This window comes from Rasamsonia emersonii (assembly GCF_000968595.1).
Source record: "Rasamsonia emersonii CBS 393.64 chromosome Unknown ctg1118621760015, whole genome shotgun sequence".
NCBI classification, from domain to species: Eukaryota; Fungi; Ascomycota; class Eurotiomycetes; order Eurotiales; family Trichocomaceae; genus Rasamsonia; species Rasamsonia emersonii.
Genome location: NW_013563272.1, coordinates 32,065 through 56,177, shown reverse-complemented (window position 1 = coordinate 56,177; position 24,113 = coordinate 32,065). Strand labels below are relative to the sequence as shown.

At 50.7% G+C, this 24,113-nt stretch overlaps 7 protein-coding genes across 7 annotated transcripts; 3 read left to right on the top strand and 4 right to left on the bottom strand.

Annotated features, from left to right (window-relative positions):
- Nucleotides 1-769: 769 nt before the first annotated feature.
- On the bottom strand, nucleotides 770-2,919 carry T310_2131 (BZIP transcription factor; the record flags this gene model as incomplete). The annotated part of the gene is made up of 2 exons (XM_013474999.1): nucleotides 770-1,961; nucleotides 2,027-2,919. 2 exons carry the CDS (start codon nucleotides 2,917-2,919, stop codon nucleotides 770-772), a joined length of 2,085 nt encoding a protein of 694 aa, XP_013330453.1.
- Nucleotides 2,920-6,737: 3,818 nt separating this feature from the next.
- T310_2130 (uncharacterized protein) lies at nucleotides 6,738-7,284 on the top strand (the record flags this gene model as incomplete). Its single annotated transcript, XM_013474998.1, has 2 exons — nucleotides 6,738-6,862; nucleotides 7,023-7,284. The coding sequence occupies 2 exons, from the start codon at nucleotides 6,738-6,740 to the stop codon at nucleotides 7,282-7,284; spliced, it is 387 nt and encodes a 128-aa protein (XP_013330452.1).
- Nucleotides 7,285-9,647: 2,363 nt separating this feature from the next.
- On the bottom strand, nucleotides 9,648-11,295 carry T310_2129 (CCCH zinc finger protein; the record flags this gene model as incomplete). The annotated part of the gene is made up of 3 exons (XM_013474997.1): nucleotides 9,648-10,198; nucleotides 10,515-11,183; nucleotides 11,250-11,295. The coding sequence occupies 3 exons, from the start codon at nucleotides 11,293-11,295 to the stop codon at nucleotides 9,648-9,650; spliced, it is 1,266 nt and encodes a 421-aa protein (XP_013330451.1).
- A 488-nt stretch (nucleotides 11,296-11,783) lies between these two features.
- On the bottom strand, nucleotides 11,784-13,316 carry T310_2128 (Transcription initiation factor iif, beta subunit; the record flags this gene model as incomplete). Its single annotated transcript, XM_013474996.1, has 6 exons — nucleotides 11,784-11,812; nucleotides 11,899-11,976; nucleotides 12,018-12,393; nucleotides 12,462-12,658; nucleotides 12,723-12,990; nucleotides 13,053-13,316. 6 exons carry the CDS (start codon nucleotides 13,314-13,316, stop codon nucleotides 11,784-11,786), a joined length of 1,212 nt encoding a protein of 403 aa, XP_013330450.1.
- A 2,226-nt stretch (nucleotides 13,317-15,542) lies between these two features.
- On the top strand, nucleotides 15,543-16,884 carry T310_2127 (COP9 signalosome subunit CsnD; the record flags this gene model as incomplete). Its single annotated transcript, XM_013474995.1, has 2 exons — nucleotides 15,543-16,778; nucleotides 16,855-16,884. 2 exons carry the CDS (start codon nucleotides 15,543-15,545, stop codon nucleotides 16,882-16,884), a joined length of 1,266 nt encoding a protein of 421 aa, XP_013330449.1.
- Nucleotides 16,885-19,482: 2,598 nt separating this feature from the next.
- Nucleotides 19,483-21,734, top strand: T310_2126 (Fumarate reductase (NADH); the record flags this gene model as incomplete). The annotated part of the gene is made up of 6 exons (XM_013474994.1): nucleotides 19,483-19,519; nucleotides 19,579-19,647; nucleotides 19,724-19,961; nucleotides 20,035-20,498; nucleotides 20,555-21,574; nucleotides 21,637-21,734. 6 exons carry the CDS (start codon nucleotides 19,483-19,485, stop codon nucleotides 21,732-21,734), a joined length of 1,926 nt encoding a protein of 641 aa, XP_013330448.1.
- A 568-nt stretch (nucleotides 21,735-22,302) lies between these two features.
- On the bottom strand, nucleotides 22,303-23,442 carry T310_2125 (uncharacterized protein; the record flags this gene model as incomplete). The annotated part of the gene is made up of 1 exon (XM_013474993.1): nucleotides 22,303-23,442. One exon carries the CDS (start codon nucleotides 23,440-23,442, stop codon nucleotides 22,303-22,305), a length of 1,140 nt encoding a protein of 379 aa, XP_013330447.1.
- Between the last annotated feature and the right edge of the window lie 671 nt (nucleotides 23,443-24,113).

Here is a 24,113-nt window from a genome sequence, read left to right as displayed (position 1 = left end):
TGAATCAAAAGTTGAAGAAAGGAATGAAAAAAAAAGGACCTTCTGGGTCTGCATGTTGATTCCGTTCTGTTGTTCCGTTGCCCCTGTTCGTATGCTGTAGATCAAGTTCTCCGGCCCCAGACCTGGACGGAAGGTCAACCCAATTTCATGACATGCCACCTGTACATATGAAGAAACACAACAAAACAAAAAAAAAAAACAGACAGAATTACTCAAAACCAAAAAAACCAAACCCGCCAAACTGCCAACCCGTCCATGCTATCTTCCGTGTTCATCCACTTACACATAAAACATGTCATCCGAATTATGCCAGCAAACTCCAGAATCCAGAAACAAATCCCACATGATCGCTAAATCACAAACACCAAGCACACAAAATAAAACACACAAGACATATCTCATCATGCAAGACCCATATATGACATAATATCATCCAACATGAACAAAGGAAATGTGAAGCGTCGAGCTACCAGCAATTTAAAGCGTGCTGTCCGCTTATAACTGTCGGAAAAGATCATAGTCGGGGCGGTGCGTTAGGGAGTGAGGATGAGAGACAAGTTAAGTACATGAACGCGAAGTCTCAGCTTGGCTAGGCCAGCCTAGCCTAAACCTGAAGAGGTCCTCAGCGGAGAGAGAAAGGATCGAAGAATGGAGGGGAGGAGATCGGTATCCCGCCCATGGCAAGCAGAAGAAAAAAAAGAAGAAGATTCTAGCAAGAGCTGACAAGCGAGCAACAACAACCGGACACCTTGGCGAGATGGCCTTGACCTTAGTTGGTGGTATCCGTCTTCTCGTCGATGGAGCCAGCACCGCATTCTCGAACCATGCGTTTGAAGTCGCGCACAACTTTCTCGGGCACACGATCCCACAACAACGACCTCGTATACACGTCCGACGTCACCTTCGCCTCCAGACTCTTGTGGTTGCCATTGTTACGCATGGCGGCAAGGGCCTGTTGGAGGTTGGAAGGTTGCTGGGGCTTGAAGTCGACACCGTCATCATCGAAAGTTGTCAGCGCATTATACTGATCCGCGTTGAGGGAAAACACCTGTTCGTTCTCTTGCTCCTTGGTGGGCATGGCGAGCGCATTGTGAAGCTCATCGAGACTGGAAGGGGCCGTGACGGGAGGAGCAGAAACCGAGGTCATCTGGGCCATCTCAGCACCAGAGATGGTGGTCGGAAGAGAGGCACCGTTGGAGGAAGCAGATGCAGCTGGAGCCTGGTTGGCAGAGGGCGACACTTCGGCAGGTGCGGAAGCCAACACAGCCTTCAAGACATTCGCCGACTCAGCGCGGTACTCCTCCGAAAGCTGGGGAATGGTCGTGGTCGAGAGCCTGGCGCTATTCGATGCGATGAAAGCACCAAACAGAAGACACATGTAGAACGCATTCCAGCTGAACGGATAGTCTTTCGCGGCTTTCTCGGCCTTCTCGTTCTTAGTGGGAGCGAGAAGCGTCGAGTTGTCAGGCGCGGACGATGTCGGCGCGGACGACGCCGGCAGCGTCTCCGTCTCGAGAGAGAGGCCGTTGACCATCGAGAAGTCCTCCCATGGGCTGCTGTCCATGGTGAGGTTCTCGAAATCGGAGAACTCGTTCGAGAAGGTGGACGTCGTGTTGTTGTTGTTGTTGTTGTTATTGTTGTTATTGTTGTTGTTGGACGCTTTCAGTTGGCTCTCCAACTTCTCCATGGTCTCGCGGAGGATGTTGTTCTTCTTCCGAAGCTCCGCTGTCTCCAAGGTGTGGGCGCGGATGAGCTCGTCCTTTTCCATGTGGAGACCTTCGATGTATTGGTTGATCTGTTGCTGGGTGGCCAACCACTCGCTCTTCTCTCGGAGAAGCTCGGCTTCCCGCATCTTCATGTTACGGAGTGCTTCTTCCAGCTCGCTGATGACGTTGGTGAAGTGCTTCTTCTCCTCTTCCAGCTTCTCGGTGTGGAGTTTCTTTCGTTGACGGGAGTCAAGTCTGGAGCGGTCACGGTTAGAGAGGAACATGAAGAAAAGGAAAAAAAAAAGGAAAAAGGTACTTACGCTGCCTGTCGATTCCGAAGTAGACGCTTCTGCTGCTTCAGCTCCTTGATCTCTTCCTCATTGGTCGATTGCGCAATCAACTGATCGATATTGCTGAGGGTGCGCTCCGCGGGGATCTCAAACCTCGCGTTCTTCTTCCGAATCCCATCACGCCGGACGTGGAGAGTCGAGTCGCTCCGGTATGTCGGACTCCGTGTCGTCGGTCGTGCCTGATTATTCGGAACCTCGGCTGTCGTGGTCGTGGTCGTGGTCGTGGTCGTCGTCGCCGCCGCCGTCGTCGCCGTCGTCGTCGGCATCCAGCCTTGGCTGGATTGGGGAGACATGGCAACGCCGCCAGGGGCACCAAAAACAGCCCCGGGGCGATAGGTCATCTGAGAGAAGTTGATGGAGGAGACCGGGCCCACAGCACCGCCGGAGAAGGCGCCGGCGGAGTTGGCGTCAAAATCATGCGAGAACTGATCGTACACCTGGGAGGGTGTACATGATCCGGAATCTCGGGACATGGGCCATGAGGTCTGCTGCCCATAGTTGGGCATGAAGGTGTTGCTCCCCGAATCGTACATGGAATTAGCCATTTGCGAGTTCTGTCGAGATTGTGGATGTGAGGCGGGCTGTTGCTGCTGTTGCTGTTGCTGCTGTTGCTGTTGCTGCTGTGGCTGTTGTTGCGTCTGGAAATCGCCCCAAACGGGTTGATCTCGATATGATAGACCGTCTGTGCTGTGGTCGTAGGATGATCGTCGGGGATCTGCCATGGAGGAGACGTCGGGGGTGGAGTCAAGGATCTTATCATCCAACACACTCATCTCGTCCTCTTCTGAGAAAGCGGCTTTGGAGTCTAGTGCCGAAGGCGACTGCTGGTAGAAATCAAACGGCTGCTGCGAGAAACGGGCCATAATGTGGAGAGAGATGTGAAGGGAGGATGGATCGCGGAGACGAAGAAAAAGAGGCGTGGGAGGAGGAGGCAAGCGAAGCCGTCGATGATAGACGATAAAGAGGCGGTGTGTGGTTTGGTGCGGGGTGACAGGCGCGCGCACACACACACACACACACGGGAGGAAGAGGAAGGGACGAGGAGGAGAAGGAGGAGGAGGATGGATGGATGGATGATAGAGGACAGTCAGGCAGAATCAAAAATCAAAGAGGTCTGCACTGTCGAGACCTCTCTGAAGACAGAGCTGGATGTGCTGTGGTCGTTCAATGCTGGATCTGATATCCAGGGGAGCCATATATCTAGTATCCAGGTATCGCGAGAGGAACGCACTAGAGCACCGAGGTGCCGGCCCGAACGAGTCATCCATGGGTGCGTCGCAGCGACGGCGGCGGGAGGAAAGGTTAGTTCGAGCCCGCCCAGCAAGCGGCCCTGTGGCAGCCACCGGCAGTATGGGCAGTGGGCACCGAACGCTGGGCCGGCCTCCACTGGCAGCAGCAGACGCGACGGCCAGCGGTCTGCGGGAACCAAAAGCGAGGCGACGTTTTCTCGTGTATTCCGAGTTTGGCGGTGCGCGGTCATTGGGTGCTTCGCGGTCGTTTTGGGCAGACTTGCAGCGGGAGGAAAGGCGTCGTAACAGCCGTATTATTACGCAGTGTATCTGCCGTATTTTTGGTACCGGCGGGCGGCCGTGCGGGCTGCCCAGCGCCAGCCGCGCTCAGCCAGTGCTTTGCGGGCGGCCGTGATGGCCCCACGGCCTCTGCCTTCTGTCACGATGCCTGGGTGGCCCAGTGTGTCTGCTGCAGGCATCCTGACTGGCCCTGCGACGTGCTCGTCAGGCTAGCTGTGTCGTTGCATCCAGCCGAGGATGGCACACTGGCGCCGCTGGGAGACTGGATTGGATCGGATCGGGGACGCTGGTGGTCGTCGCGGGCACGGTCTCCCTTAACCTATCGATAGGCATCCCTCATGCTCATCATCCTCTTCCATCCTTCCTGTGCGGCTGCTCCCGTTCGACAGGGTTGACGGGAGAAGTTCCCGGTGTCGTGAGGGCCGCTGACACGGACTTGTCTTTGTTTCTTTGGCCTAATTAATTGTACCTGTCGAGTCCAGCAAGTAGTAACTAGTTCTGGGTGCGCTCTGCTCTGCTGATCGCCTTAGTGAACCCGTCTGAGCATAGATGTCCCACCCCGCCATCGAGTTCTCTACTCCGTAACCAGTTTCTTTCTCACGGTCTGTACCGCGGCGGAGCGAGGTTGGACAGTGCGAGAACCAGCAAGCCCCTGTAATACCATCTCGCTTGCATTGTTTTGGATGCTCTGATTGCCCGATGGAGATAGTCCAATGTCCCGTTTTGACTATTCTCCGGGGTGATGCACCGTAATCATGCCACCAGGCTTCTTTGTGTACATACCCTCTCGTGCTGGCATAGAGGGGGTGTGGTGTGTTGCTGGGTATCTCGATACGTATGGTAAAGACGCCGATTAATGGCTGTATTATTATTGTTGTCCGATGCGATCAGATGGACGGCGTTTCGTCCTGACAGAAGTCACCCACCCCATGATCCTCAGGAATATGGGTGTGTGACCTCTGCCACCCCTAAAAAAGCGGACAGGGTGATTCCCATGATCTCTCGACTCGTGACTCGAAGGAGCTCTGACGGGGTCACTTGTCCTCCCCCTCCCTCTGTCAAGGGGAAGTCTCTGCTGATGGAAGGGACGTGGCCTTAGGGAAGAATCTCGAGTGATCGATCGGATCGCCAGGTCGATCTAGGGAAAAGCCCAAGTTGCTCGCAGGCTGGAAGACCGTTTCCGCGATCACCGCTCAGCGGCTGGGCAGGCACGACGGAGGCGGTGTCTCTGCTTCTCTGCGCGTGTCTGGAGGCCCGTATGGGAAGGCACAAGCAGGAACAAGGACTAAACAGGTAAAGCGCAGCTCGTTGTGGAGGGGGATCCTGCGTACGGGACGTGACAGCGTTACGATACAGCGCGGGCGTCATGACGGGTAATACCGGACGGCCTCGCCGAATGGCAGATCTCGATTCGCCTCCTGCCCTGTCACCTGCCTGGCTAAGGGCCGGCCCGCGGGGAGATCCACTGGCCGCGAGACGCGATCCCGATTGCTGCTTTTCCCGGAAGCGTTAGCGCGGGTCCTGCGATCACCACGCGCCTGCGACCTAATCACAGCGATCCGTGTGACTGCCAGGCACGTTATCTTCCCCACCCGTGTGTGCGCCCGCAACGCCCGCTGCGACCTCTGACACGAAGAAAGATGGACTCGGCCGTCGTCCACCGTCAGCGCCATCTGCACCTGCCTGCAACCAGCAGCATCCAGCAGCGGCTGCACGCACGGCGGACGCAAAGCTTAGACTTGCCTCCATGGTAGCGAATCAGAGGCCCTCAGACGAACCTCAGCAATGGTTCTTCCTGCTGATGCTTTCGCGGAAAGGTCTGTGCCAGTCCGAATCCTCGTCGTTGGGTGCTTGCGCAGCTGTAGAGAGATGATCTCATATTCCCCCTCCAGGAATCCAGCCAGTCTCAAGATAGGTAGGCTCTTTCTCTCCTCTTCGTAAGGCATCTGTACTTTTCGTTCAAGGCATCAAATCAGGCCTCCATTTCAGCGGCCTGAGTGAGTGCATCTCTTTTCTTCGTGTCTTCTGAGCCAATCACTTGGAGAACAGATTTGGTCGACCGTTTCCCCGGCCAATAACTCCCCGCAACATCCAGCCTTGATCAGGGACCAAGTCTGTCATGCTTATTTCCTGTTCCGATCGGGACCCATAGCCGGATCGGCCAAGGGCCCATGCCCATCGTGGACCTTTCTTTGCCCAACGGAGAAATCGTCAAGCCTGATCAGGCCGGGGCAAGCCCAAATCCAAGTGTCGATGATTGATATCGAAATCTCACCAGTGTCTGCACAGTGGAGTCGTGGCTAGTGCTGGCTGCTTCATGCTCCGTATGGGCACGGAATCGACACAGCTGCATCCGTCAAATTTCAATCTGGACCGTTTCAGAGAGGTGGAGACATGACCGTTTAGGACACGAGTTAGGAACAGTTCCTGATAACAAGCAAATGAAATGATGTCACTCTGTCGGTGTGCTTGGTGGAGGCGCATCACTGGCATTTGCAGGAACAGCAGATCGAGATCACGAGGCTAGCCCGTCTTGGATTGGTCGAGAAGGCGAGTCACCACCGGGCCAGTTGATTGCGGCTTGCGGGATGAAGCCGTCAATCACATTAGTCAAGGAGAGCAGTGAGATGGACGATACTGTATAGAGTGTCTTCACATGATGACGGTTCTGCGGTGTGGTGAGGCGGTTGGGGAGACGACAGTCTGTAATCTAGGACGAGAACTGGCATTCTACAGAATGGAACAATCTCCTTTACTCTGTTTGAGGCAGGTCCTGTGACTGACGCCAGGCCTCACGCCCAGCCTGGCAGGGGCAACTGACCTAATTGACCAATCCATTGCTGTCCTAAAGAAATCCATCTTTACTTCTTCTGTCCAGGGGCCTCATAATGTTTGAGATGCAAGTAGCTGTAGTTCTCGTCGAAGTTGAGCCAACGCCATAATTCTCGACTGACTGACTTGTCCGGCTGGTTCACATGCCTACGGAAAGATCTGTACGGATCCATTGTATTCCTGCAAAGTACTTTACACGAATTTACAATTGTAGCAGCAGGTCTGGTTTGAAGCCTGGCACCGTTGCAAGCTCAAGAATACAGAATGAATGATGACGTTGAAGGATTCCCCTTATCTCGCGAGTCTTCCGTCTGTACAGTATGCATGAATTTTCTACAGCGCCAGAGAGGGAGGGGAGGGCCATGATTCGTCGCGACCTATTCTCCGGCATCTCTGCATCCACGGCGTGCAGAAGATTTGGAACACATTGCAGACAGAGAGTCTCGTATGTAAGCAACAGATTCATCTTCCATGCCAAAAAGGGAAAATCCAACGCTCTCTGAATTCAGAAAATCCTTCGAAATGCTCCGGCCATCCCGACCAACCTGCCTGCGGACTGCAGCCCCCAAACAAGCTACACCACGAATAATGCTGATATGCAACAGCTACATCACAGCAAACCATATAATTGGTAAACGTGCATTGCATCGCTATAGACAACCTGTCCAGGCGTGTGTCGAGTACGTCACCAAGGCGGGTGGTGGTCCGTCCTCCAAAGGGCTATCCGCTCCGACCAATCAGAGGCGCCCTGGCTATGACTCACAGCTTTCTGGCCGCAGAGTCCCTCCTGTTTCCCAGGAGAAGCGCGCGCACGAAATTCCCTTCCTCGCATGGTCCCAATTCATTTTAGGGGATTTTCCTCCGTGATGGAGCCCTGTTTCATGATATTGATTCCTGCCACGTTGTTCCAGTGAATAAAATTGGTTCATATTTTGCGCCGCCAGAAAAAGCGGGAGGGACACTGGCCAACGTCTAACCTAATGCTGAAGTCTGTATGCACGGAGAATGAACCGTTTTTTTTAAACCTACCTACTAAAGTTTGTCGTTTCGGATAGAAACGCAAATAGGGCTATAATGGTCGAACGAATCGGATCAGGAACCAGCCATCCTAAGGAACTGGTGAAACACACGTATAATGAAATGCTCTGCTCCGTGGTGAAGCAATTAGGATCACTATCACTAATAATAAATCGTTCTTAGCGAAGAAGGAATGAAACGGTGTTTGCAGTCCATCGCGTATGATGACAACAGAAGCTCAACCACCTACTACCGCTTGCTACGTAAGACGTACATACGGTGATGGTGATGATCGTTATTAGAACAATGATTATTATATTCTTTTAGTAAATTCGCAGCTTTTTTCCTCTCTCATGCAGGGTGCAATCGCCTTATCCAGGAAGAACAGCAACAACAGCAAAAATCGAGAGCATTAGGATCCTCGATGACGTCGTTGCGAGTATACACTCCTAAACCCGCTCTCTCCCCACAAAGTGCCATTGCATGCAGTTTGATTTGACCGGAGAATTTTCCACCAGTGATTGACTCATTATTGCTTCTGTTTCCCTTGGAGTTCAGCGAGCATGGATCACGAATTACACTGATATGGATATGATGAGTTACATACTGTACAGTACAGTGCATACTTTGGAACGCTCAGGAGATGCTCTCTGCCGAATACGGAGTCAATGCAGCCAGTATATGCAAACTCTACCTTTGCTACAAGCAATTACTCACTTTAGAGAGTCCATTCCCTCCGTTTCTGTAGACAGAGGATGCCACTCACCGACTCCTTCTCGATTGTTGTCATTTTACTGTATACATCGCAGTGGGGCCGGCCCGTTGGCGGTTGATCGGCGGGAATGGCTGAATCTGAATCCAGTACCGCGCCGCAGGTACCTGCCTCCAGGTAAGTAGAGTACTAAGTAGTAACTTAGTACTTAGGTCATAAGGATGGGAGAGTCTACGACTCTACCTACCTACCTAAGGTAGGAGAGTATGGAGAGTATGGAGTAACGGGAGGAGTAGTCCCGCATTATTCCCATCTGGACGGATTTGTTTCTCTCTGAAAACCAATTAATGAAATCGATCCTCACCTAATTTGCGAGACTACTGCAATGCAGAGTGGTGTGTGGCAAAGCCCTCCCTCCACGGTCCACCCCCTCCTTATCAAGAGAGAGAGTGTGTGTGTGTTTGTTTATTTTCGGCCGATTTCTTGCATTCGACGTACATCCATTCAGCATTAGTGTCATTGAGCAAAATGAAGATAATAATAATCAGGCGGGGTTGAACTGACCCGAGTCAATACACGATGAAAAAATGATGAAGTGGTGGCGCTTTTTTTTTTCGTGCCCAACCGAACCGGACGCGAATGCAGCTTAACGTGGTTCCTGTTTTTGGGGTCTAAACATGCTTGAGGGAGACCCACACCCTTTGCGCAGGAGTATGAGTCATAATCAGCTTCCTGAGAATGGAGAATGGGTATGGAAGAAGCATGGAGGGGGAGGGGAAGGAAAAAAAATTGAGAAAGAAAAAGAGAGAATTTGATGACGAGAATGTACTAGACATTAATCGAGTTAGACGATAGCAGAGAAGTTCAGAAGAAATCTATATGATAGCCATTGATAGATGTATGTAAAGTAGTATGCTATATCAAGACTATGACGGTAAATAAGATGTGATCGAGAACCATTGAGCACTTCAGAACCTGTTTTTTCTTTCTTTTCTTTTCTTTCTTTCTTTTCTCTCTGCCTTGATCCTTTTCCAAGGTCCATGAATCCACTGGAGAATAGTCATCTTGATAGATGGACATGGCATGTCAAGATACAGCCCTTGCATGTCACTCAGTCCAAATGTCTTTTACAGGTCTTCTACTGATACGCTGGTAATGACTATTCATTCAAGAAAGAAATCAGAAAACAAGAGAAAATTCCATTATGCTATGGTGTACTCCATGATCGAAACCACAATGAAAAAGTCGCCGCAAATCTTCAGGGTATCTCTCATGCACCTCCCAGATCACCAACGCCAAAAACACAAAAGAAGACGAAAAGAAAGGTCGTAAAGAGAAACCGCGGGAATAAGAGACATGTCGAAAATTGCCCAGCCAGAAGGGAAACTATGGTATACAGGGGCAATTGACTCTCAACGGCTGGGCGAGCGGGCGCGGCAATTAAACCTACAGCTTGCTTCCGGGTCACTGCACGATTAGTGGCTCAAGGAGGGCAAGGAATCTAGAAACGGACAAAATCCTTCTGTCCCGAGAGCTCGCTATCCTCAGCACCGCCCTCGATGACTTCCACGGGATCATCGTCAAGCTCATCGGAGTCGACGTCATCAGAATCGATCTCGTCATACTCCTCTTCATCACTAGAGACGTCTTCCTCTCCATCGGGAGTGGGGGATTCTGCTCTGTTAGCAGCATTCTTCCGAATCTGCCCGGCCCTGTCAACATGGGGTAAATGGCATTTCCTCTTGTTGCAGGTTCCTGTGTTGGCATAATCCGGACACTCGTAAACGTGCCGCTCCTCGCATTCTGCACCTTTTTCACAGTATCCCAGGACTGCAAATGCCCGACAGACAGGCGCGCCCGGGGTTACACGAACATGAGCATAGCGGCATTCCGGATTCGAACAACGTCCTCGGAGAAAGTGTACGCAAACTGGGGATCTATGAGGTGACGGTTCGTGCGAGAGATCACAGCTCTCTCCAGCATGGCATTTACCGATCTGAAGGAAGTCCTTGCAAATGGCAACTTTGTCGGGATTGTGGATGTAGGGGCAAGCTGGTCCTTTGTAACAAGTTCCTGAATCGTTTCAACTTGTGTCAGTATCCAAGCAGAACTGATGTGTTTTGAATACTCGTCAAAAAGCCCAGACGAATGATAAGCTCGGGACCGGGAAACTTGGAGCATGGGGCACGGGAAAAGAGAGAGTCGGGTACCCGTTCGAGAAAATCTCTTGCAAAGCTCGTCTTTTTTCTTGACTTTGGCCAGTTTCCTGTACACACGCTAAGTAAGGGTTCACGGTCTTGTTACGTCACATTCATCATCTACCTTTTCGATGCAACTGCACCAAGGCGGTGGAGATTGCCCTTCTTACTTCGAACGAATGTGACGCCGCCAATGGTCACTCTCTTCGGGGTAGCATTTGCGGTTGATGGGTCATCTAACATGGGTAAGCCAGCTCTCGAACGCATTTCCTGGGGGGTGAGTTTCGCACTGGATATCCTGATCAATTTGCTTCCACCTCGTGCAACCTGGAAGGGAATATCATTCACCATAATCTGGTAAGACGTTGGTCGTTGGGAGGTCCCAGCAGCCTGGGCTGGAACAGCACTAGGAAGTTGCCGTCCGTTTCCATGCACGTATCTCATGACCTTGGCTTCCTCGGCCTTAGCTCGTCTCTCGGCCTTGAGCCTTTGTGTCTCCGCGATTGCCTTAGTTCTCGCCTGCGCTTCCTTATTGTAGATGGCAGAGTTGATCAGCTGTATATGGCGATCGCGTTTCGCAACCCACCCATTTGAGCCTCCCGGCTTGACCTCACCGTCATGGTCGCCGGAGTTACCAGTCAAGTTAGCCTTATCCGCTGCAGGAGCCTGGGGATTGTTAAGGACGAGAGTCCGATTGCGATGAGTTACGGGACGTCGCTGAGGCCCTCTGACACGATACGGTGCCCAGCCACCACGCTGGTATCGTGTGTTATAATATGAGGCATTTGGATGCTGACTCTGTGCTTGCGAAGCTCGGTTTTTGTGCTGGTTGATCTTGCCTGCGCAAAGATAAGTATGATGATTGAGCGGAGACATGAATTCGCAGATCGCTAGCTGGGACTTACCAGCAAGCTGGCTGATCTTTGCAAGGAGATCTTGCTCTTCTGTCATTTTGGCCAGGCCAGAAACTGTGGAAGCAGCCTCGGCCGAAAGTCACAGTGAACGTACGGAGTAAGGTGATGAGGTGGTGGCTCTTTGATGTCTGTTGAGGAATGGTGGAAATGGACGCCGCGTCGCCGCTTAGTTGGGTAGCCGATAGAGGTCACGTGAGAGGCGTCTGTGGCTGGCTGCTGTATAGAGGCATAATACATCATACCCACTGACATATATGATTTCAAATAGTAGAATAAAATTCGAAAGAAAAGTGTACATTCTCAGTTTTCACTGAGTGCTACGGATCCTTTTAAAACCAACTCAAGCTTTTGGCGGCGCGGCTTATGTTCCTGGTCTTAATTCTACGGTTTTAATCCATTATACAGGCATCTCGAATTATAGGCTTCCCTTTCAGAATATAGGTGGGGAGGCATGTTAGTAGGCAAACTGGCGTATAGTTACTTAGTCCCGTATAAAAAAGGCAGACAGCCAGAGAGTCTGGCATTTTAGTCTGCAGAAGGTAACGAAACCCTTACTGTTTTGTAATCGCAAGAGGTAGTTATCAGGAGAAGTTCCATCCATATTTGCATTGATTCCTGTCTATTCTTCGGACTAACATACCATACAAAACCTTCCTGTAAAGTTCAAAATTAAGGAAACCATACCAGAACATGATCTTCTCAGCCAATACCGAAACGCCTATAAATGCAAGAAAGATTCAATAAGTCGTCACATCACACTCTCAAACTGGACATCTTCATTATCCGATCCAGCCCCCTCGGCCATGCCCTCATCTTCTGATGGTTCATCATTGTAGCCTGTGTCAGGCGGAAGTTCTTCCTTTGCCTGGGACAGTGCACTTGCATAGCTACTCTCCCTGGCTTCAGGCTTAAGCTCCCACGTCATGGCGAAATCACCCGATTTCACCAGGTGGGCGACCATCTCCAGTGTTTGCTTCAGGTATGATTCAGGCTGTTGGAGTCTCGCTTTCAAGGCCTTAAACGGCCAATACTTGTATTCCCGGAAGCATTCGTAGATAAGATCCAATAGTTCGTTCTGCGGCATACGGGTAGTCTTGTTTTCCTGTGTGCGAGGTTTTACAGGCTTTGTCGCTTGCTGTATGGACATTAGTCGAAGGAAACCAAAAAAAGTGGGGGTAAGAAGGATTCTGCGATAATACTGACCACAAACGCGCCCTTGTCGCCCGGCACCACATTCTTGGGCTGGAGCATCTTGCCGGTAATCTTGGGAACGAACTTGGTTTCACGTTTTGGCTTGAGGGCTTCGAGAGCTCGAGCTTCAGATATCCGTTGGTATTCTTCGTTCTCGACGGGAATGCAGTTGAACTCATCCCTAACCTTTGCCACGATAGCGGTTTGCTCTGCAAGAGTGCCAAAAGTCAGTCCATCGCCGTATATCCAGATTCTACCTGACCGGGAACATACTGGGTATTGTTTTCCGCACATAGGGCTCCCACTTCTTTTTGTGAGTTTTCTTCCTTGCCTCCCGTTTCATGGACTCGTAAAGCATGGAGCGTGCCTCGCCAAAGAGGACATCGACCCGATTCTTGTAGCCAGGGAGATCCTTTTCCGTAAAAATATAACTATTTTGTACCGGGTAAGACGTATTATCGGGGTTCACATTCTGACGCTTGAGGATATAGTCTTTTGGAATGTCTTTGTTTCCGGGATGCTCGTTGAGCCGCAAACTGACCTACAGGAACGAGTTAGGCTTCGCAAACACTTCCAGAAGACAGTTGAAGCATCGAAACATACTCTCTTGATGTCTGTGGGATCACCTTCCACTCTGATTGTGCCGATCTGTATCTCCTCGTCGTCGTCCAATTTCGACCAGTGCTCCCAGAGGGACTTCGGGATGCGCGTCAACCAGACATTTTGTCCTGCCTGTGAAAAATCTAGATCCCCAGCATCCTCGTAGATGTCCTCGTCTGATAGCGCGCCAGCATGTGCTTCTCTGCTGTCAGGGTCTGGTTTAATATAGGGCGTGGAACCTGGCTCCTGCTTGACCGGGGCAGCCATGCTGCTGGCGAGTGCACCAGGATCCCTTGTGAAAGGAGGTAAACTAGATCTTGAAGATGGCTCTGGCGTCGCGACTGCTGCAACACGAAGATTCCGCAGCCAGGCGATAAGGTAACGCTGCTTTGAGCTGCAAGTGAGTGAAGTGATGTTTGTGGCGACCTTGTTGCTTGCTCGAAACAAGGCCATGAACTAACCGCGTGGGGCGGCAATTACTCCGGCCAAGGTTCGGGCCTTCTGAGGGCGGTGAGACTCGGATGAACAAAGCAATCGTCGAATCGACTCTGGGCGGAGACATCTGCAGATCTTGCATTAGGTACGGAGTACTCCGTACAAGCTTAAGCCACTCTATACTCCAGAGTCCATACTGGCTCTTGAAGAGAAAATACCTGGTCCATGTCTGGGAGTCGGGGAAAACGACACGCCTCAGTCGACGTTGCTTTCCGCGTACACCATCACGTGATCTTGATTATATTACTTCTGTATTCCTAGCTTTTTCCTTTGCTTCTTGTCTATTGATGTTTTACTCGTGAGATTTAGCTTTTGTTCGCACCTCATTAGTTGCATTCGCACTTGCTTTGCACTAAGTCATTCATCCTTGCATCATTTCTGACGTTTGTACAGTAACGTTGCTCTGCATTTAGCGAATGAAAGATTGAGTTGTGCTTGAGCAAGAATTGTTTTTGTCCTTCAAAGCCTCCTTACTGTCGTCTATACAGACTGAGTTGCTTTCGGTGCAATGCAGAGACCACAAAGAGAACCATGGAACGGAAGCTTAGATTGAGACCACGTCACGTAGCAGTTGTTCCAGAAACTTTGACAGGGATATATGTCAAATCCCATTTAGGCTGATATGCAACCGGAGGATTCGATGTCATGGCACCTATCAGCCCACATATGAGAAAGGGGACAGCATTGCTCTATCAACAGTCATCGACTCCTGACATCAGCTCATTGTTCATCTCCCATTTCCAAATGCTACATCAATCAAGAGAGGGATTAACGGCAGAACGGAATAAACATATCAACTCTTCAGCGCTACTAGTAACCGTTCGTTGTTTTCAACAGGCTCCTTGAATTGCATGTGTAATAAACAGTTGAATTTCTGATGATTCTTTTTTTTTTCATACTGAGAATTAGCCCGTTGAACTTCTGCAGGTATGGTAATTTGACCAGTCGGGAGTCAAAGTAATGCAGACCTTGACGGGTCCTGCTAGGAATTCAGAAGCTACCGGTATTGGATGTTCCTTCAAGAGGTTCTTGTTGCTCGAGGAACAATACGTTCCTTCCATGTAGGTATATAGCTAAGTGTTTGTGCTGTCCCTTTTCTTTCTTGTGTGTGCATTACTCCTAGATGACTGCTGCTGCTTATCTTCACCCGCTTTCCTAGACTGTTCCTCTGAATTGTGATTCTTTTCTTCATTTTTTTTCGCCACTCAGATTACTGGTGTCACATTCCAATTTCCTCGGCAAAGAATATACAGTCACCTACGGGATGACTTTCATGGATGCATTTGTCTTGCTAGCTAAGAATTAATCGTCGGTAGTGAAAGGAAACGCGCAGGAAAACCGAGGTAACTAACTGAATCCTTTTTGCATTGACCCTTCGCCCTATACAAGAAGAGACGCGTGGATTTCGCTTTATAAAGCCTGCAGTCCAGCCTTTTCCTAGCGGTCTAGTATCGCCATTCATCTGCAGGATTCGAGACGCCATTTCTCGCGTACGAGCGTGTGTAGGAGGGAATCATTGAGAATCCTGCTCGATTATCCAATCAGCTAGGAATGCCTCTTGGGCAGGAGTCAATCGCTGGTATTGTTCATGGCTGATTTGCTTCGTAATGAGGCCGGCCTTCCGATCGCATAGTGTCGTCTTCGGGACACCATATGCTGCTGCTGCTCGTAGTGAACTGATTTTACCAGATTCATAATCAGCGAGAACCATTTGTATGGCTTTTTCACGGGAATCTATTTGTAGAGTTCATGGGTGGTTTGTTGAAGAGCAACGCGTGTCAGGCGCGGTGTCCGAGTAAGGGGATGTCCGGGTTAGGGAGCAATCCTTATCGATAAGCTGGAGCCTTGGAGGCACACCACTCCCACACTCCGCTATCCTCCTCATTCAAGCTTATCACACCCCACCGCCCACCTCCTACAATCAACGAGGGGATCAGTTTTGTTCCCCAGCTTTATGATTTTCTCTACTCTCCCATCTCATTTTCCTTCACACTGACAATGGCGTCCCAGGAAGTCACAGCTGCTCTGGCGTCCATCGAATCGTCCTCCAGTCAACAAAATAAGCCACAGCTCTACAATGAGCTTCTTTCGAAGATAGTCTCGACCTCATCCGGAGATGAGCTTGCACAAAACCTGATTTGCTACCTTGACTCGATTCTCAGTGAAAACGTCAGTATCGTCGTCGCCCGTCCCCTCCTCGATTCCTTCGTCAACGTCCTGCGCGACCTCCCTGCCGAGATCAAAATCAAAGTCGGTCAGCATGCCGTCACATTACTTCAGTCGCGTTCTGCATCAGTCGAAGAACAAGACTCCAATATTCGAGAAATTCTTGCAGATGCATATGAGTCGCAGGAGGAGTACATCGCCGCGGCACGGACGCTACAGGGTATTCATCTCGACAGCTCCCAGCGGCTTATTTCAGATGAAGCCAAGATACGGATGTGGATTCGGATAGTGAGGCTCTATCTGGAAGAGGATGATACGACAAGTGCAGAGTCTTTTCTGAACCGGATTAAGAACCTGCCTAGCAAGATTGAAGATCCGGAACTCAAGTTGCATTTCCAGCTCTCGCAGGCTCGCATCCTCGATGCCCGCCGCCGCTTCTTGGACGCCAGCCAGGAATATTTCAATGTCAGTCTTGCCGTTGGGGTCGATGAGAATGACCGACTACAAGCCCTCTCCGCCGCGATTATTTGCGCTGTGTTGGCGCCTGCCGGGCCGCAGCGGTCACGTACCCTGGCGCGCTTATACAAGGATGATCGAGCGACATCCGTGGACGAGTTTGGAATTCTGGAGAAGATGTACCTGGATCGGCTCTTGACGCCAGAAGAAGTTGCCGCCTTCTCCAAGAAGCTGGCTCCCCACCAGCTCGCGAAGACGGCGGATGGATCGACTGTGCTAGACAAGGCCGTGATCGAACATAATCTCGTCGCTGCCAGCAAGCTGTACGAGAACATCAAGACGGACTCTCTGGCTGCCATTCTGGGTCTTCAGGACAGTGGCGACTTGACCGCGGCTGAGAAGGCAGAGGCCTATGCGGCGCACATGGTGGAGCAGGGCCGACTGAAGGGTAGCATCGACCAGATTGAGGGTGTGATCTATTTTGACTCTGGGATCTCAGGGGTGGGAAGTACGGGGACAACGGGGAGGAATCTGCGACTGTGGGATGCGGGCGTGCAGGGAGTGGCCGAAGATGTGGAGAGAGTGGCAGCGAGCGTAGCTGATGCCTTTCCCGTAAGTCCTCTGTCGTCTATGTTCTTAAACACCTTCTTCATCTCCCATGATATGCTGACTAGCTCTACTTCTGCAGGAATTTGCCGCTTCGCAAATGGTGCATTGACAGGAGGGCAATCGGGGGCACAAGAAATAACAGCTACCAATGTTATGTCACGAACACTTTATGAAGTTCACTTCTTCAAAAATGGAGCATAGATAAGGGGAGTGATCTGATACCAGGGAGCACGGAAAGACCATAGTGGGCAAGGTGCTCTTACGAAGGCTTATGAATTAATTGTACTAATGAACCTACGCGAACAAAAGTATAGATGCACGACTGATACTAATAATTTATGCTGCTCAGTGGCAGTTATTTAGGCAGCTAAACAATAAAGCAACCTAACCAGACATGATGAATACGCTGGTACTCTGGTCCTCCTCAAAGACCATACTTTATTTAAACGTCCCTAGGGCTCGGAATTCAGTTACCGATGGGTGCTCTTAAAGTTATTCTTACCCACAAGCTTTAGATAGCTCTCTATACCCGAACGAATCCTATGCTAGATCTCCACTACTATATATGGATTTCATATTACTCGGTAATTCTTTACTGTGGTCTATGCCATTATGTAGGCTTTGCTATGGTATTAGCTGTGAGGTGCTCACCATAGCTCTCACCGTAGATTTTGCCATAGGCCTCGCCATAGAATTGACGATAGTGCTCATCATAATGCCCATAGCCTACCTACCTAGGTAGGTAGATTTAGAGGTCGAGCAGCTATCCATTCCGTAGAACCAAGCCTGTCAACTAGGTAGATACCTACATACTGACGCAGGAGTTATTCTTCACATTACACAGAAAGAGAACAAATCTGCTCTCAAAAAAGCAATGTTTGCTTGTATGGCACCTAGGTACATACATAGTTGTACACACATTTACATGCAAGCACCTTTGATTTCGAATTGACTTTCTGCATTTGTTTTACCTTCGTAAGGGTTGGCTGCAGCCGCTTCAGATTCAATAATTAATTTCATTCGCTTGTAGGTAAGGTGGCTTGACCAGTAACAGAATATAGAATACCAGCTAGCCAATACAAAATATCGGATTGCACACAGTTGCGTGATAACTGGACGGAGGACTATGGCCTCTGTCTGGCAGAATAGGTAGGTTCCATTCAGCTACAATTTACAGTCATATCACCAGCAGCTAGATTTCTTGTCTAACTGTGGGACGGAAAATAACATGCAGAAAAAAAATATTAAAAAAAATACATCACCGATTCTATGTACGGTGAGGAAAAAGTAAAACCACACCCTTGCGGGGACTCGAACCCCGAATCTTCGGTTTAGGAGACCGACGCCCTACCATTGGGCCACAAGAGCTGTGATTGGTTTGTTCACCTCGACTACCAAACCTATGTCACGGGATGCTTTCTTCCCGACTGATCTAAAACTATGCTAGCGGAAAAAAAATTGTCACGTGCCAGTTTCCTCATGTGATTTTCGGCTATTGAATAATGAGAACAGAACAGCATGATTACTACTTTCTACATCCCCCCTTTTTTTGATCTACTTTTCTTTGTAACATACTCCAAGACCTCTGGTATTCCTTACCATTTGACTTTTTGAATCCTACAGTGATGCGCCGTTTTGATTGGTAGGTACAGTACAGAGTCATACTCTGTACTTGTTAGAGATTCAGATTCCGACCGATCAATTGCCGATGGGAGTCGACATTTAATAGCCGACAGGATCTGGTAGCGACAGCAACTGCCTAGGTACAGATCTTTCTTTGTTGAGGCTGGTTTCCAACTGAGATACGTAGGGATATTTTGGGTGGCATTACTTCCGAGGCATATTAACTCTTTTTGTATCGACTGGATAACTCCCTACTGAGTCTCTCGTGGACAACGCTGCTACAGTGTTATCGGTGTATCTTGAGCCGAGGCTCACTGGGCATGCCAGGCGGTGGGTTACCGGGGTTGCCGGGGGGAGTGGAGCGGGCGAACGAACCATTTGCCGCGCAATTCTGATTAATCATTCGCCCGACTCTCTCGGAGCAGCTGGGTGCGAGTGAGACCAGGAGAAATTGGAGTGCATGTGCGATACTCCAGATGATGTGAAGAATAATAAATGATTGTTACGAGCGAATAGTAGGCCTGGCGTAGTGGCGCAGAGTGCTCCAAGTCACATGGGCGAGTAATGACGTCGATGGATTCGCATTAACATGTGAAAGGACTTCGAGAGATCGAGAGTGAAACGAAGCAGTCATGACTAGTAACGATTGGTCAGTCAGCTCAAAGGGCACCGTGGACAACGTTGACATGTGATGCTGCTTTTCAGCCTTTGTAAGGGAAACGCCATGATGCAGCAGACGAACAGAACGGGACCTGGCTATTACATGTTGAATAATTTTGATTTTAATTTTAATAATAATAATAATAACAAAAAAGCCCTGTCCTCTCCGGTGGCTTCGACACAATGCGGGAAAGGCCGATGCATCGGTAGATTGTCCGCTGGGGCTGCTGGGTCCGGAGAGCTAGTCCCGCGCAAAGCCGTCGAGCCTCGGCCGAGTGATGGACTGTCACGACGACGCTGGGACTGCTATTTCTTCGTCGCATCCTCGTCTCTTGCCTGCTTCCTCCTCCATCCGTTTTCCTTCTCTCTCTCCCCAGACCCCATCCTTTCCTTCTTTCCTGTATCTCGCACCATCTTCACAACCATGGCGCCTAACAGAGTGATTGTCGTTGGTGGTGGATGTGAGTGGGCCCCAGCTTTTCCCCGCAAATTCATTGTCTTGCTGACCGTCGTTTCGCAGTGTCCGGCCTGAGTGCCGCTCACACCGTCTACCTGAACGGTGGTAACGTCCTGGTTCTGGACAAGCAGAGTAAGTCATTGTCTCTTCCTCATCGCCGTCCTCTGCCACTGGACCGCTTTTCCCCTGCTGACTGCGCTGCGTCTAGACTTCTTCGGAGGCAACTCCACCAAGGCCACGTCCGGTATCAACGGCGCTCTCACGCGCACCCAGACGGATCTGGGCATCCAAGACAGCGTCAAGCAGTTCTACGAGGATACTCTCAGGTCCGCCCGAGACAAGGCCCGTCCAGACCTGATCAAGGTCCTCACCTACAAGTCTGCCTCGGCCGTCGAATGGCTGCAGGATGTCTTCAACCTGGACCTTACTCTGGTGTCCCGTCTGGGGTGAGTAGTTTTCATTCTCTCCATTGTCTCCCGAGGAGCATTCGCTGATGTTGGTGGTGATTGTGCTGCACAGAGGCCACTCCCAACCCCGTACCCACCGTGGCCATGATGCCAAATTCCCCGGCATGGCTATCACCTACGCTCTCATGCAGAGAATCGAGGAGTTGGCGGAGGCCGAACCGGAGCGGGTGCAGCTCCTCAAGAAGGCCCGTGTCACCGGCATCAACAAGAACGGCAACCAGATCACGGGTGTGACCTACGAGTACAACGGCGAAACCCACACCGCGGACGGTGTTGTCATTCTGGCAACCGGTGGATACGCCGCCGATTTCACGGAGGATTCGCTCCTGAAGAAGTGGCGCCCGGACACCTTCCACCTGTCGTCCACCAACGGCACTCACGCTACCGGTGACGGTCAGAAGATGCTGATGGCCATTGGCGCCAATGCCATCGACATGGACAAGGTCCAGGTGCACCCGACCGGTCTGGTCGACCCCAAAGACCCCAATTCCAAATGGAAGTTCCTGGCTGCCGAAGGTATGTTTGTAAAATAGCCATCGTTGCCGCCTGAATTTCTCTAACTAGCTGTGTAGCTCTGCGTGGTGAAGGTGGTATCCTCCTCAACTCGGACGGCCAGCGCTTCGCCGACGAGCTGGGTCACCGCGACTACGTCTCCGGCCAGATGTGGAAGGAGAAGGAAAAGGGCAAATGGCCCATTCGCCTGGTGCTCAACAGCAAGGCCTCCAACGTCCTGGACTTCCACACCCGCCACTACTCCGGCCGTGGCCTTATGAAGAAGATGACCGGTAGGGAGCTGGCTAAGGAGATCGGCTGTGGTGAGGCCGCGCTGAAGAAGACCTTTGACGAGTACAACGAGATCGCCGAGGGCAAGAAGAAGGACCCTTGGGGCAAGAAGTACTTCCACAACATGCCCTTCAGCATCGACGACACCTTCCACGTTGCCTTGATGGAGCCTGTGCTGCACTTCACCATGGGTGGTATCGAGATCAACGACAAGGCCCAGGTCCTGAACTCCGAGAAGAAGCCCTTCGAGGGTCTCTACGCTTGCGGTGAGCTGGCGGGTGGTGTCCACGGAGCCAACCGTCTCGGTGGTTCGTCTCTCTTGGGCTGTGTCGTCTTTGGCCGTGTGGCTGGTGACAGTGCTAGCCAGTATCTCTTCCAGAAGGTCCTCTCCGAGGGTGCATCGACGGCTCAGCAGCGTCTGGGCCAGATCTCCCTGCACATCGACCCGTCCACGCCTGGCAAGATCTCGGTGGAGTGGAACAACGCCAAGTCCGACGGGAAGGACACAGCTTCTACTCGCGTGGAGGCTCCTACGGCGGCTGCCGGCACACCTGCTGCTTCTTCCTCATCCAATGCCTCTGCCGCTCCTGCAAGCAAGGCCAACAAGGCCTCCTCGGGACCGGCGGATGTTGCAAACTTCAAGATCCCTGACAAGGAGTTCACGATGGAGGAGGTTGCCAAGCACAACAAGAAGGATGACCTGTGGATAGTCGTCAAGGGTGTGGTGTTGGATATGACCAACTGGCTCGATGAGCACCCAGGTGGCGCCCAGGCTCTGTTCAGCCACATGGGCCGTGACGCTTCTGAGGGTGAGTCCTTTTTAAGCGAAGCTTGTTCTTCTACGACTTTGGATGCTAATTGAACTCGGCAGAATTCGAGATGCTTCATGACGATGAGGTCATTCCCAAATATGCCCCCCAGATTGTGATTGGCCGTGTAAAGGGCCAGAAGCCTCGCCTGCAGTTCTAAGTTTGAGAATCTGTACGACGGGGGTCCGTAATTTGTCACGCTGAAAAGAAGGGGTCCCACAAAATGATAGAATCGGAGTAGAAAAGGCGAATAATGACTGAGCCACTGGGTCTCATGCATGTGATGATGGGACTGTGTCGTCCATATCTCTCTATTTCCTTATGTGCTGTGTCTTTTTTTTTCTCCTTTGATTTGATGATGGATACTCTTTCTGCTGTTTGCCCAACCGGGGCTACTATTATACCACATGTAAATCCTGGAGGGCTTGTATACGTAGGAATCATTTTGGAGTCTGAAAACATTTCCGAGAATACAGTGTAGTAAACCGATATAATATAGGTGAGAGGCCCGCCCGGAGGAGAAACGTAAGGCTCCAGCCAGATGTCTGTGGCATAGGTAGACATCTTTTCAGTGAAACAGAGTAAGGCGTTTTAAAGCTTTTAGATTATAACATGAAGAGTTATACCACCGTACTGCAGTACTATACATGTACATGAGAAGGAACTGATGGTATGATATAGTACAGATTTGATTGATCGATAGATGATCCCCCTCCCTCCTTTCTTGATTATCGCTGCATATGTCTCAGGATCATTTTGAGTCTTCGGACAGCCGGTCCGTCCTTTTCTTCCTTCCCCGGACTCTTTTTCTTCTCTTCCAGTTCCTTGGACGCCGCCTCCAGCGTGGGTCGTAGATATCCCCACACTTCTTCGTGGTACCGGTCCTCGACGCCGATCCAGTCCTCTGCCCCCGGAAGATTGGACAGGACTGTGTCGCGGAGTGTGGCGGTATCCACGGCTGCGTGGCTGTTGTTGTTGGCGTCCTGCTGCGCAAGAAAGCTGTCGATGTCCGGGATCAAACTCCGCGATGTGATGGGTCGATGATGATGTGGTTCTTCCGTTCCCTGCGAAGACGATGGATGTCGACGGAACGAGTCAATTATTTGGATCTCTTCCGCCGTCAGAGGTGGGACGGTGTCGATGACGCTGTAGTCCGTCGGATCATCTTCTGTGGGTAGAAATTCAGGCTGGAAAGCCGGGTCTGATAGGAGCGATACAACCGCTGCTCCGTCCTCTGAGTTCTGCAAAGAAGTGTGAGGAGGGGCAGTATATGAAGTAGTAGATTGACCGGCAACAGTGGTCTGGTTGAATGCTGCCTCCCACGCGTCATGAAATTCGGATCGCGGGACATCTGGACTTTCTTCGATCTCTCTCCCCTTGCCTTTGCCTTTCCCCTGAGGCTGTGAGAGGACAGAGTTCCCAAACAATAATTCGTCGCCATATTCGTTCTGGAATTGATCCTGTCCCATCGCGTCCAGCGCAACGCCACCGTGGACCGGCATCGGTGACCGGAACGACTCCGGCGCAGAGCCTCCTACTCCGCCTGCTTCAGCGCCAGAAGCAAAGCCCGCTGCTGTATGACTTGATCTAGAGAAACTCTCCATCGCCGCGGAGGCAGCAGAACTCCCACTGAGCTGCTGTCGAGACGATCCTGCCTTGCTGCTATTTCCCAGGGTCTGGGAGAGATCTGCTCCCACGGCCTGCCCACTTGGTCTTGTGACAGCATCACGAACGAGAGTCGATGCTGAATTCTGGATTCTGCTAGCCAGCGAACTGGACTTGTTGTTTGAGCCATCTTTGGATGCTGATTGGCCTTTGGACCCTGGTGATAGGGGCTCTGGTTGCCCATCGTTTTGCTTTTCTGACATTTTTTATGAGAAAAAGAAAGCGATTAAAGGGGAAAAAATAAAATGAGAGAATCTAAGAGACAGGGAACAAGCAATTGTTCAATGGCGATGCTGATAGAGATTGCGTTTCACGCGCTTGGTGGAATATAGAATTGCCCCTCGGACCAAGGGAGATGGCAAGAGAAGCATGTGAATGAATTTCAGGGAACTGTAAATACGAGAAAATCAAAACAAAATAAAAAATAAATCTAGTTGCAATGTTGATGGCGCATAAAATACTTCTCCTAGTCCCAAAGGAAATAATATGTAATGGTAGCCTCTTGATTCTGCTCCCGTGATGATATATATTTACCGGAGTCATGTAATCCACTCCGGATTCTAGTATAAAAAACCTTAAGAGCATTCTTGCAGTTGCCAGATGACTCAGCAACGGAAACAGTGATTGTTACAGGCATACAACACCAGCTAAACCGATGAAATCTGTCCACCTCTATTGGCGAGAAATACAAGTTGGCAGAGGGGTTAGGCATTGGCGATGGATGCACATTACATTAGAGAGCGATGGAGACGAGACACATATTTGTAAAGGATGTTATGAGAAGGAATACGAACAGGTCTGCCTGAGAAGTAGATACTAAGAATTATACGAGAAAAACCACAGCCTGGTTGATAGGTAATTTTGTCACTTAAAT